Source organism: Taudactylus pleione, unplaced genomic scaffold (assembly GCF_031769625.1).
Source record: "Taudactylus pleione unplaced genomic scaffold, aTauple2 ptg000225l, whole genome shotgun sequence".
Taxonomy (NCBI): Eukaryota; Metazoa; Chordata; class Amphibia; order Anura; family Myobatrachidae; genus Taudactylus; species Taudactylus pleione.
In genome coordinates, this window is record NW_028284627.1 from 6,292,213 (window position 1) to 6,305,637 (window position 13,425).

Sequence of the window (13,425 nt, forward strand, 5' to 3'; positions counted from 1 at the left end):
AACCGCAAACATTATTCTCACTCAGATAGAAGTAGCTGTGTTTTTCAAAGAGTATGGCCACTACAAAACAAATAATGTAAGTAAATTACAGTAATCTCAGTATAAAAGTCAGTGTATATAACTGGTAAGAAGAAGCCGGTGGCAACTGAGACATTATTCACTTTGCGTTTATAATATATAATATAGAGATAATATATTGTATATAGATTTATATAGAGATGTACGGTGTGGCTTTACTGATATATGAATACATCTGAACTTAGGGGTTCCCAATTGATTCACGTTCCAGTTCGGAATCACTTTGAGAACCAGCTGGGGTCAATTCAGGGCTCGGAACTAAAAACCGAACTCGGGTTTTGGACTGAATGTAAACAGGCTGTTTTTATAGTTTTTTTTAATACATTTTTAAGGAGTCTGAAACTAAACCGAACCAAAACACTTGATGGCTTATCAAAACCAAAGCAAGATGATGAATTGGGACAACTGGGAGACTTAATGATGACATGTCCAAAATGTCGACAGCCAATTTTAAGCCAAACCTTTACCCTAATCCTACATTCTTTTGTCGACATTTCATGTGTTGACATTTCCCAAATGTCTACTTGGTGGCTGTCCACATTTTAACCATGTTGACATTACAACATTCAACATTATCAGGCCAAATGTAATAGGGCAGGGGTTTACAAAATGTGAGAGTTTAGCAGTAATCTTTCACATTGGTGGAGTTTTATCTTCAAAATGGGAAAACATCTGGATGAGAATTTAAATTATGAGAGTTATTTCAGTCTAAAAACATGCGAGTTTGCATTTTCATGGGCTCTACTACATTTACTGCTAAACTCTCACGTTTTCTAAACTCTCACCCTATTACATTTGGCCCCTGGTGTCGACGTTGTGATTGTCGACATGATGGCTACATCCCAATAAAAAGATCGAGACTTTGTTCATAGTTTAATCAAAACAAATAAGCTGGCAGCCCATCACCTAGTCCTCACCAAATCCTAAAGCTTGATTTAATACTCTGTGACAACCCATGATACATTTTCAGTGTTGGACTGAGGCATAAAGGGGAATGGAGTGATAGGGGGCCATGCTTAAGGGGTGTGGCCATCCACCAGAGGGGGTATGGCCAGCCACCACAGTAGCTTGGCTAACAATTAAGACAAATCTTGTTATAGTTTCTATAGAAGTATACCAAGACTTGATGTTTATCAGTGGTCCTGCTCCACAAGGTAACTGACCCTCTAATAGAGTAACAATGTACAGTTCAGTGCACAGTCTGGAGCATGACATCTAAAGGAGGGCGTGGGGGCCTTAGGCAGTAAGGCCCGTCAGGGATTTTCCCTGTACCCCTGTGGGCCAGTCCTACCCTGGACATTTCTCCATTGTGATTGCTTATTCGGAAAACACAAACAATTGCTGATAGCCTCAGATTAAACTGACTACGATGGTTGCATTTCCTGATGATCAACTAATGAAGTGTACTTGATTAGCTGTCGCTTGCTCAAAATTTCCTCCTTTGTCCATGTGGAAATAGTAAGGGTGCACTTCCTTTTTTACACCAGGCTTCTTCACGTTGTCTTATAGTCTAATGAATGAATACTGACAAAATAAAATTACATAATGGTTATTTGTCATATGAGATAAGATTTTTAGTTTTAGTACTAGCACTAGTTTCTATTTATCATTTTATAGAACATACCTGATAAATGCTAACTAGAAGCTGATTAGTAGCTATGATCAACTCCAAATGTTCACTACTCCACTCTTTAGAAGGTTTCATGCATTTCCCGTGTCTCATACGTGCCTACTTTTGGGAGGTCCAAGTAACAAGAGTAGGGGGTGTGGCAATGTTATAGATCTCATCATAAACCTATCCTCTGCAGCAAATCACATTGACAGTCCCTGCCGGCATCTGGGAGGGTGCCCTGCTATTGAGGAGTTCGAGAGAACTATCCAAAATTTGTGAGGCCTCTGAACATTCTGAAAGACTAATGCTGGGTACACACTACTAGATATATCGTTCAGTAGAACAACGAACAATATATTGGTAGCGGATTGGTGTTTGTGTACACGCTATATGTTTGTGAACGATGTCGTTCACAGACATATCAGGTCGGTGCTGCAGCACAACCGATGGCGATGTATCTTGCAGATATATCGCACTGACATCACAACTGAACGGGCAAACTTAAATGCCCCACCCAGTTGTGATGTCAGCCCAGACACTTCATCTGGCTGATTGGTATGTGTGTATAGGTTACGGACAGTCAGCGCAATGGTCGGTCGGCCACTCTTTCTTTTAAGTGTACCCAGCTTAACAAAGTATGCTGTGTACTGTATGCATGTTTTTTTTTGCCTCCTGTACTATTACCAAACACATTAATCCCTGCAGGGAACACACCCTCGAGCTCACGAACACAGTACCCACACTCTAGTTTTATCAATCAGAAGAGAGGGACCTCTCTTGCTTTCTTTGCGCTATTCAATCTCGACACTAATACAGAGTAGACAGCACAGGTTCCCACCCATCCCATGCCGTGTATGCATGTATGTACTACTATATTCGAGTTGTAGACTCCCCCGCAATGTCCAGGAGGCTCCCATAAATGAGGTGGTGCTCCCAGCACCCCACAAGTGAAGGCAAGTCTCCTGGTTCGGGGGCCACCGCCGGAAAGATCCCTGCAGCCGTCCATGGAAGAGTGGTAGTGGGTGGTCCGGGAGGGGGGATCCATGACGTGTTTCATGCTGAATTGCGTCATTGTTGCTCCGCCTCAATGCTTTACAATGCCAGAATCTTGGCATTGTATAGCTGGGGTGGGTCCACAATGACGCAATTGCACAGCCACGTCTCCGCGCTGCCCACAAATGCACCGACCTGGCTGCCCCTTCCCGGATGGGATAGCTAGAATGTCGGCATGTATGCACTATAGTGTACACTACATAAACAAAACATTTTTTATTAAACGTAAACAGTTTTGTACATATATGATCTGATGATAATATATAGCTGATAATGTTCTATTTCCTGGGAAAATATACATTATATATAAATGTATTTGCACTATAGGCATGTCAAGTTTGTACGCTTTAAGTATGTGAAATAACATCTTGAATGTCTACCTTCAGAAGACGATTGTTTTAGTAATGTTGATTGCTTAACAATGCCCAGTTAGCACACATTTTGATTGGTGCAGTAATTACTTTGAACTCTGCAGTGATGCATCAATAACTTGAGCATTTTAAGTTTAAAATTTGCAGTTCGGTTTCCAGCCACTTGTAATGAATCCAAACCTTTATTAGCTTGTTTTCTGTTGAACTGCCAAATCATCTAGATAAATTATATGTATGAAAAGAGGTAAAAATTCAAAACCTGTACAAAGTTGATTAAGAATAATCTCAATTATTTTTTTTAAAGTTGCTATTCAGGTGTCCTTTAATTACTCTGACATGCCTCGCTTCATCACTATTTCACTATATAAACTAGCCTGGGCGTTGTCGTTAATCAGCATTGCTATGCGCTGCAATCTAGCTCATCCCCGTGGGCTAAATAATCCCCTGTGTAATAAGTTTCAGTGCCCAGTTATTCTACAGTATACATCGCAGCCAGGGACACCACCACAGTACAAACCCTCACACTTACTTCCTGTGGAGGCAGGTCCTGCTATAATTGGAGCAAGACCAGCTCCAAATAAAAAAAAATATTTTAAAAACAAAAGCAAAACAAATATTTGTATTACAGTTTCCTGGCTCGCCAGTTATCAGCGCTTAGGGGGAAGTGTATCAAACCTGCTAATGAAGACCAGTGGAGAATTTGCAACCAATCAGCTTCTAGCTATCATTTATCTAGTACATTCTATAAAATGATAACTAGAAGATGATTGGTTGCTGTGGGGTACTTCTCTGATTGTCGTCTTTAGAAGACTTGATACGTCTCCCCCTTAGGCAGGTAGTTATTACACTTTTGCATTGAAATGAAAGGGTATCAGCTGTAACTATCTCTGGCATGCATCACAGGTCTTCAGTACATTCTTACCTACTCTCGGGAAAATCGGGTGGTGCTCCCGACAACCTGGAAGACTAGGCAAGTCTCCCTGAACTGGCCGCCACCGGCCCGCACCCCACGTTGCCGCCTGCACTCCCCCCGTGACTGCCCACTTACTGTGCAGAAGTGGGCAGCCTGGAGAGGGGGCTATGATGTGATTTGCGCTGAATCGCGTCATCGTAACCCCGTCCCCCGTTTTACAGTGCCTGTATTTTCAGCTCTGTACAGCCGGGGACAGGGCCACAATGATACGATTGAGCCACCATGCCCCCCGCACCGCCCACCGGCTGTGAGGAGAGAGCCGACCTGACTGCCCCATCCCGGAGGGGGCATCCTCACACTCTGTAAGTATGCTGCAGTGCTATCTACTTCTATCTGTACATATGATTCCTAAAACCCATTGCGGTACATTGATACATGTATATCTATAAAAAAAAATGTATATACTGTATATTTTAGATTTGCTCACTCACACAATAAATAACGCAGCATACTAGCATATGGCCAATCAAAATATGCATGGCATTGCCTAAGTCAGGCCTAGCCAACCTATAGCTCCGGCTGTGGGGAAACTACAAGTCCCAGCATGCTTTACCAGCTGATTGACGGGAGTGTATGCTGGGACTTGTAGATTCAGAACAGCTGTGGGTATATTTACTATATATGTTGCCCATAACAACCAATCAGATTGTAGCTATTATCTTCTAGAAGGTGCTAGATAAATCATAAGTAGAATTTGATTGGTTGCTGTGGCCAACATCTCCACCTCTATTAACCCGCATTTTAGTAAATATACCCCCTGGAGAGCCACAGATTGGCCAGGCCTGGTCTAAATGATCAAATCACCACTGGAATCTATTAGTTTTTATTGTTCATATGTGCTTTTTCAGTAATGTTTAAGCGACAAGTAACAGTGTCTGTTGAGCAACATACTATACCACTTGGGATTGTGACCCAAAAGGCTCATACACACTTGCCGATAAATTGAACACTATGGATGATAACAATATCGTTATCGTTCATCGCATTCAATATCGTCCAATGCGTGTACAAGATATCGTTAACGATGCGCGCTCCCGTGAATCGTTAACATTGTCTTTTATCGCCTGAACTTGCAGGGCAACCTGACAATCTTGTCAGCTTGTGCATGTTCAGGGATGAAGGAGGGTAGGGTCACTGAATGATATCGTTCAGTATGTATGCTCAATTTCGTTCCCGACATAGAGCCCGGCAGTGTAGAGAAAACACTTAACGATATCACTCATGGAGCATATCGTTAAGTGTATATGCGGCTTAAGCCTTGGAGAGAGATAAGTGGAGAAAGATAAGTACCAACCAATCACCTCCTGTCATTTTCCAACACAGCCTATAACGTGAGAGTTAAGGGGGGTATCCACTTAGCGATTTAACCAAGCGATTGCACGATAACGACGTTATCGTGCAATCGCTTGCAAATTGCGCATGCATCGGCCATGTTTTGGTCGGAAGCGACCAGCGATGCGTGTGCCCGCTGGTCGCTTCCGGCATCGCCCGTACATGCTGGTCAACCTGACGATCTCGTCAGGTTCAGCATGTGCGGGGATGAGGGATGTGCCGGGACTGAACGAGTGAACGTTCAGTCTAGGCACATCACTAGATATACAAAGGAGAGCACGACAGCAATGTCGTAATTGTGCTCTCGTTTGTATATCTATAAGTGGATACCCGCCTTTAGGAGCTGATTGGTTGGCACTTATCTTTCTCCACTTTATCTCTTGAATAGACCCAAAAGAATCATGCACTGGCCGAAACAGTGATACCACACACTTCAGAGGCATTATCACTGATACAGATAACGGCTAATGATTGTCACACAGTGAATATTCTCTTTGTATAAATGGAGTGACCTTGTTCTAGAAGCACCCTACCGCTGCCAAATCATCTGGCCGAGATAAGTTACTGAGTAATTAATACCCTGGAACATATTCATTTCAACAGTGCTAGGATTTACCAGTATGCAGTGCACAGCCATAAAACGCTTTCTGCCAGACACACGCTACATATTTTCAGCCTCTTTTCTTTCATTTTTTTTTTGCCTTTTCCAATTTGCAGCCCACTGAATTGTGTTCAGGTGTAAAGAAATGAATAAATCACTTCTTACCAACCCAATACAGTTACACAATAAGGAGATAAATCACAAATAGGCGCCGAATGGAAATTAATATTTGCAAAAAAAAATTTTTCAACAGCTCAGGGAAAGATGGTCATCTGGTGCCAGAACCAGCATTGAGCCCAGCAGCTTATACCAGAACTAACCCTAAATACATATACAGGGTTTTCTACACCCTCAGGTGACTTTAACTTATTGTGTTGCCAATTTAGCAGGGAGGGCTAACCAATGAATGTAAGTGATCAGAAGGTAAGCACCCCTTGTAAAACCTAAGTGTTTACTATATTAAAGACCTATAATTATCCTCCCAGTGGCTCCTGCATCACAATTCCAATTTTATTTACCCATCTGTTCTTATGAGGCAGAAATCAAATCACAAGTCACAGTAATTAATATAATTGGGAGATGAGTTTTTCCTGTGGGATATTAATAAGGAATAAATAGAGTGAAAATGTACATGGGGGGGAAACAGTCATTCTTTCAAGCTTTGTCTGGTTTGCAGTAATACATTTTACCCTTCGATGAATGAGCATCTGCTGAAATTAGTCTTCGAGTTACAACATTGATTTATCATTTTATGGTTTGTGTTGCAAAGATTGAGCTTATTAAATGCTGTTTGAGAATAAGAAATTGAGTTTCTTGGAGATCAGTAGTCACCGTGTTGGAGAGCTCAGTGTTTGAGTTCAGTAGAGTTGGAATGGTTCACTGTTGTCTTCCTTTGGCAAAATATTTAAAGACTACGAGATGCAATTTTACCAGCCATTATTCTCCACAAAGCTTTTCACGCATCTAGTAATGGTACAGCAACATTCAGTGTATGCGCAATAAAAGCAGGAGTGGAAGCCTCACAGGATTAACGATATTAAAGTTTTACTCTCAAAATCTGTTCAACCTTGAACAATGAAAACTGCAAGAGAAGGATGTGTGATTCAAAGGGATATGTATGAAAAGCGATAAAGCAAAGTAATTACTGTAGACTGAAAAATTTACATTTTTTTCAGGACTATTTCAAAATATTTTCTCAAGAAATTTAAGTAATAAGAAAAATAAATCTCGGTAAATCAGTGCATCACTAACCAGAGTTAAGCATTGCGGTTAATGAGAGCCGTAACTAGACTTTTTGGTGCCCTGTGCCAGAAAGAGCATTTGGCGACCCCCTCATTTTTCAAAAGGACATAATGCACCCAAAAAAGGGCCATGGCTTCATGGGGAAGGGCCAGGGAAGAGATAGGAGAGGCCAGGAGATGCTGGGGATGAAATAAGAGGAAGCTACAAGCAAGAATGATAATAAACAGAAATTTGACAGGCCCAAACAGCGCCCCCTGACCTGTGGTGCCCTCTGCGACGGCACCAGCCACACTACCCTAGCTACGGCCCTGCGGTTAATTATATTTTGTAATTTCTCACTACAGATTATTTTCAGTCCCTATAAATTAGTGTCCAGAGAGGTGCCAGTGTTAGGGGGCATCAGGGTTGCCAACACATAAAAAGTTTTACTGACTTTTTTTTATATAGAAATGTCCTGACTTATATTATTTCATATTGACAAATTATTATCTTATAGCTCATAGAAGTTAAAAAGGTTGCGATATATGTTATTCTATATGCAACCTTTTTAGACTGTAAGTGCCATGAGCAGGGCCCTCCTTCCTCCTGTTCTCATTACCTACTTATCTTGCACACCAGCTACACTCTATACCTTCTCCTTGGACTCTTTGCCTTTGGACTCTCCACTCCTACAACCTAGACCAGTTTTATGCACTTATGTCAATTACTATTGGGAGTCACAGTCTCAATTTCCCACTGAATGTTTCTCTCAGTGCCATGAGAGTCCGTGGCTTGTTGTGGTACACTTTCTCTTTTAACGTGGCCCATAGGAAGAAATCCAGTGGTGTAAGGTCAGGAGACCTTGGTGGCCAAAGTCCCTTGGAAATGACATGATTATCAAAGAATGAATCAATTTCACCCGTGCTATCATTGGAGGTATGGCAGGGAGCACCATCCTGCTAACCAGTGCTGATTTCCTCGTCGTCTAACTGATTCACATACTCATTGAATTCATTGTCAAACCCATTGTCTGTATCAAATTTCACTAAATTATGTCAATTACTATAAAAGTTATAAGAAAAACTTTGGGGCCAATAGCGAATGAAACATCCTGTATAACTAGTAACTTGAATAAAACTGTGGTCCGGGGATTGTAAGTAAGGGGTTCCCAACTGCAGCTCAACACAAATCATTGGTACAGTATGAAACTTCTGTTCTATTGAATTAGGAAGGAGATCTTGATTTTTTTGTTGTTTTGTTTTTACTGACTTGCAATACATTTTGCCTTTTTCAGTCCAGAGCACGGAAAGGGGCATGGATCTTCTTCAACAACTCTGTTAATCTAGCTCTAAATAATAATAATAATAATAATAATAATAATAAATGTAAAAAAAAAGTTAGTCTAATGTAAAAATGGATATGACGGACATCTGATTGAATCTGGAAAGAGAACCAAAGTTCTAAAGATTCACACTTCTTGCATGATTAGAGACAGCGGTGTGAAGTATCTCTTTGCTGTAGGGAACATCACAATTGCAGACCTGCAGTCAATGTCAATTCCAGCTCAGGTTTTATTATCCTAACCAATCACTGTCCCAATCGAGCAGGATGCAGAAAAATCTTAAATGATAAGGGGGGTGTTGGGAACAGACTACAGACAGGAAAGCTGTAAACATCAACTCTGCCCCTCCCGCTCTCTCTCTTTTTATATCGTTGTTGTAACTATAATTTATTATAAATTATACACTGCAGTAGCAAGATTGATCTTGCATTGATAAACTGACCAATTTTCGTATGAAGTATATATTGAATAGACTTCATTTTGTGGTTTGGAAGCATTAATCTTCCCAGCGAACATGCATGTTTTACGTTTCTTCCCATGGTTGATGAATAGAAAGCATATTGTGTAGGAAGGTGAAAATTTGTCATTCGGCGTGCTTGCTGTTGTGCTTCTTTATTTTTATAAACCTCTTTTATAGGGACTACGTATAAATCATAGATTTTTTTTATATAAATGCAGAAAAACTTATAATAAGCAGATATTACCTTTTAAAGAGTTCCTGTGGCCTCTACACCACACAAGCAGCCATTTTGTAGGCTATTCCTGTATTCATGAGACTATGGGGTCTATTACTAAGCAGTGTTAGGAGACAGAGTGAAAAGTGATAAGAAAGTGATAAGGTGCCAGCCAATCAGCTCCCAACTGTGTTTGAAAAATGACAGTTGGGAGCTGATTGGCTGGCACCTTATCACTTTCTTATCACTTTTCACTCTTTCTCCTAACACTGCTTAGTAAATAGACCCTTATATAGCTTGTCACAGTTCCCCATGTCTCAGCAGGACAGTTTTTAGATGATATGGCTCCCAGTCAAAATGTGCCCCCACCCCCAAAACAAGCATAAGACGGTAACTTTGGGCTCGCCCAGAAATGGAGGAAATAACACTGCTCCCCACAGAGGAAATAACATTACTCCCCTAGAGGAAATAACATTGCTCCCCCAGAGGAAATAACATTGCTCCCCCAGAGGAAATAACATTGCTCCCCCAGAGGAAATAACATTGCTCCCCAAAGAAATAAATAACGTTGCTCCCCACAGAGGAAATAACATTGCTCCCCCAGAGGAAATAACATTGCTCCCCAAAGAGGAAATAACATTGCTCCCCCAGAGGAAATGACATTTCTCCCCCCAGAGGAAATAACATTGCTTCGCACAGAGGAAATAACATTGCTCCCCACAGAGGAAATAACAGTGCTCCCCACAGAGGAAATAACACTGGTCCCCACAGAGGAAATAACATTGCTCCCCACAGAGGAAATAACATTGCTCCCCCAGAGGAAATAACATTACTCCCCACAGAGGAAATAACATTGCTCCCCAAAGAAGAAATAACATTGCACCCCACAAAAGAAATAACATTGCAATCCACAGAAGAAATAACATTGCTCCTCACAGAGATAAATAACATTGCTCCCCATAGAAGAAATACAATTGCTCCCCTCAGAAAAAAATAAAACTACACTTACCTGTCGATAGCTCTGCTGAGCTATCCCTCATCGGCTGGGATCGAGCAGTCAGCACACGCAGGCCCAATGCCAGAGCCGTAACTAGACTTTTTGGTGCCCTGTGCCAGAGAGAGCATTGGCGCCCCCCCCCTCTCCAAATTTTTAAATAGGGACATAAGTTTCTGCACCTGAAAAAGGGCCATGGTCTCATGGGGAAGGGCCAGGGAAGAGATAGGGGAGGCCACGAGATGCTGGGGATAAAAGAAGAGGAAGCTACAAGTGAGAATGATAATAAACAGGAAAATTGACAGGCCCAAACAGCGCCTCCTGCCCTGCGGTGCCCTGTGCCATGGCACTGGTCGCACTACCCTAGTTACGGCCCTGCAATTCAGCCTGCAATAGCACGTCTCGCCCGCCCCTGTGTCTCAGTGCTGTCTCTACTCTCTAGTGAATTAACAGGCTGAATGTTGCTTCTGCCCACAATATGGCTACCATGCATCATACAGGCTGTGTTGGTCAATAGTATGAAAACTGTTGCATTATATTGACATTTCATATTTTCTTTTAACTATGCTCCATTGTCAGATATTACAATGTATTTTAATCATACTTGCCTACTCTCCCGGAATGACCGGGAGGCTCACGAAAATCGGGTGGTGCACCTGGAATGGTGGGCAAGTCTCCTGTACCCCATCCACCAGCTCGCATCCCCCCTCCGCCCACGGGCGATGCCGCCCACTTATGCTCTGCTGAATCGCATCAATGTAGCCCTTCCCCCGCTATGAGCCTGTTTTCTCTACACTGTATAGCGGGTGGCAGGGGCCACAATGACACGATCGTGCCTCCATGCCCCCAGCATAGCCCACCTTTCTGCCCGTCACGCCACCTCCAAGCTGACCTGTCTGCCCCCTCCTGGAAGAAGGGGCAGCAAAGTCGGCAAGTATAATTTTAATGCTTTCATACAATTCATGCTTAAAAATTAGAATAAGCTATTGTTATAAAGTTGATAAATTAAATGTTATGCTGTATGGAGAAATACATGAAGTAATTGCTTTAAAGTCCTGTGATCTGTGTTCTGATGCACTGCTTTCTCTGTAGACTTTGTGGTCTCTTACATCCGTCTTTTATTAAAAATAAAATGTTCAGTGAAGCAGTAGGACCACTTAGCGAGGTATATTATTAAGGGGCGATAAAGTGATATCTGTACTCCACTAAAATCTTTACTTTGTGTCATAATTAAATCAGCATTTATTGGCGTTTAGAGGGTTTCATGTAAAAAGTAATTTTTCTAAATAACTATTTGACAGAGGGACTCAAGTTCTTACATCTATTTCCCAAGGTTTAATATTCACCAAAAACTTGAATGATTGAGTGCTAAATTATAATGAATTGTACGTAAATTCCTTTGGGCACCATTACTTCAACCCCAGCTCTCTCTTGATATACCGCAGATGATGATTTCTTAGGTATAAATTGCAAGAGAACATGCAGAGGCGAATGCAGGTTAAGTGATAAAGGGAAGCTTCAGACAAAACAAAAAATATCAACTATTAACTAGGTTGGGAGAATACCTTATTTGCTGGTATTTTTCTGTTTTTGTTTTTAGTGCTTGAAGCTTTCCATAGATTGATTAGTTTTCGCCTTTGATTTCCCAACTGTAATGATATCCTCATACAAACAGTCTTTTATTTTCAACTTGAAACTTGTGTATTATAAGGGATTAAAATACCAGGATTAATATATCAACCACTGTAAACTAAAAAAAGATATGAGAAGTCACCTCGGCTTTGGTTGACCTGTATGACAACACTCAGGTTATGGATTTTACATGTTACACAACTACAAGGGGAACATTTTCTACCCCCCTACCCCCAACATCCCAATTTTTGGAATTGGGATGGGGTTGTGGACTTTTTATGATACAAGTTATATATTCCTAGTATCTCTGAAGTACACGTTGCCCTCTATACCTATCGTTTAGCCGAAGATAATCTGGTGTTGCTGCACACACTTTTTGGCAGATGAGTATACGGCACTCACTCATTGCTGCTTAGGGACATAACCTCAGAACATTCCTAGATGTCAGGTCAGAATTACATGGTCGCCTAATCCAGGACAGTTAGGAAATTGGGATTACAGTAGGTGAAAAATGTTTGCTAGTATAATCAGCCACAGTAATAATTACAACGATGTACTCAATTTATGTGCCAATTGGGGTGAGCTTCAAATACTACTAGCTTTTACTTTACCAAAACGTGTCCACTTTTCCCCTTTCCTCATTGATGACAAGTGTTCCCCCCATAGTTTATACTAGTTTTTGAGACTTTTTGTTATTAGGATTACATTTTCAATGGGTAAATTATGAACAAAAATCAGTTTGGTTGTAACGTTAATAAATTGATTGTGTGCTTTTTTGTTTTCCAGCTGTGCGGCTGTGGATTGTTAGGAGTTGGTATATGGCTGTCTGTATCGCAAGGAAACTTTGCAACATTTTCTCCCAGTTTCCCTTCCCTTTCTGCGGCGAACCTGGTCATCGCCATTGGTACGATTGTCATGGTGACCGGCTTCCTCGGTTGTCTAGGTGCTATAAAGGAAAACAAGTGCCTACTTTTAAGTGTAAGTAATTTAATATTCTATAATGTCATTAAACTGCGTTCTGTTAATTTGAACAACTTTACAGGTGTGCACTTCTTACCCACTTTTCTAATTAAAGACAGAGTTGTTGGTGGATTAATGCTTGATTTACAATTTTTCCTAAAAGTGAAAATGGAGTTTTTAAGTACTGTATAAATTATTTATAGTTGGTCTCGGAAGGCCTGTTACCATTCAACGCTTTTTAATTACACACTTAATATTAACAATAGCCCCATTGCGTCCCCTCCCTTGGGGACACTGCCATGGTCACAGAGTTGTAATCAGAATATCAGGAACCCAGCCATTTGTTGACAAATACAGAGTAAGTTTCATAAGACACAGACTGGGTAGACCTCAAGAAGGCAAAATCCAGAAAAGGTTGAAGGAAATTGCAGTAAAGAATCTATATTTCAGACACAAGACTTTATAGTCAGAAAGAATGCCAAGCAAAGACTTACAGATGTGTCCACAAACGTCTTACTTCCCTGCGCGTTAAATAACTGTTCTAGTTGCCCCATGCTGTGGCCTGACTCTGTAGCGTTGAGC

General features: G+C 41.2%; 1 protein-coding gene across 1 annotated transcript in view; it reads left to right on the forward strand.

The window, feature by feature from the left end:
* TSPAN9 (tetraspanin 9) overlaps positions 1–13,425 on the forward strand; it is a 178,693-nt gene that overhangs the window by 127,352 nt on the left and 37,916 nt on the right. The window contains exon 2 of the mRNA XM_088478915.1: positions 12,670–12,861. Coding sequence (XP_088335041.1) covers positions 12,670–12,861 — 192 coding nt within the window. The remainder of the gene's footprint in view (positions 1–12,669; positions 12,862–13,425) is intronic.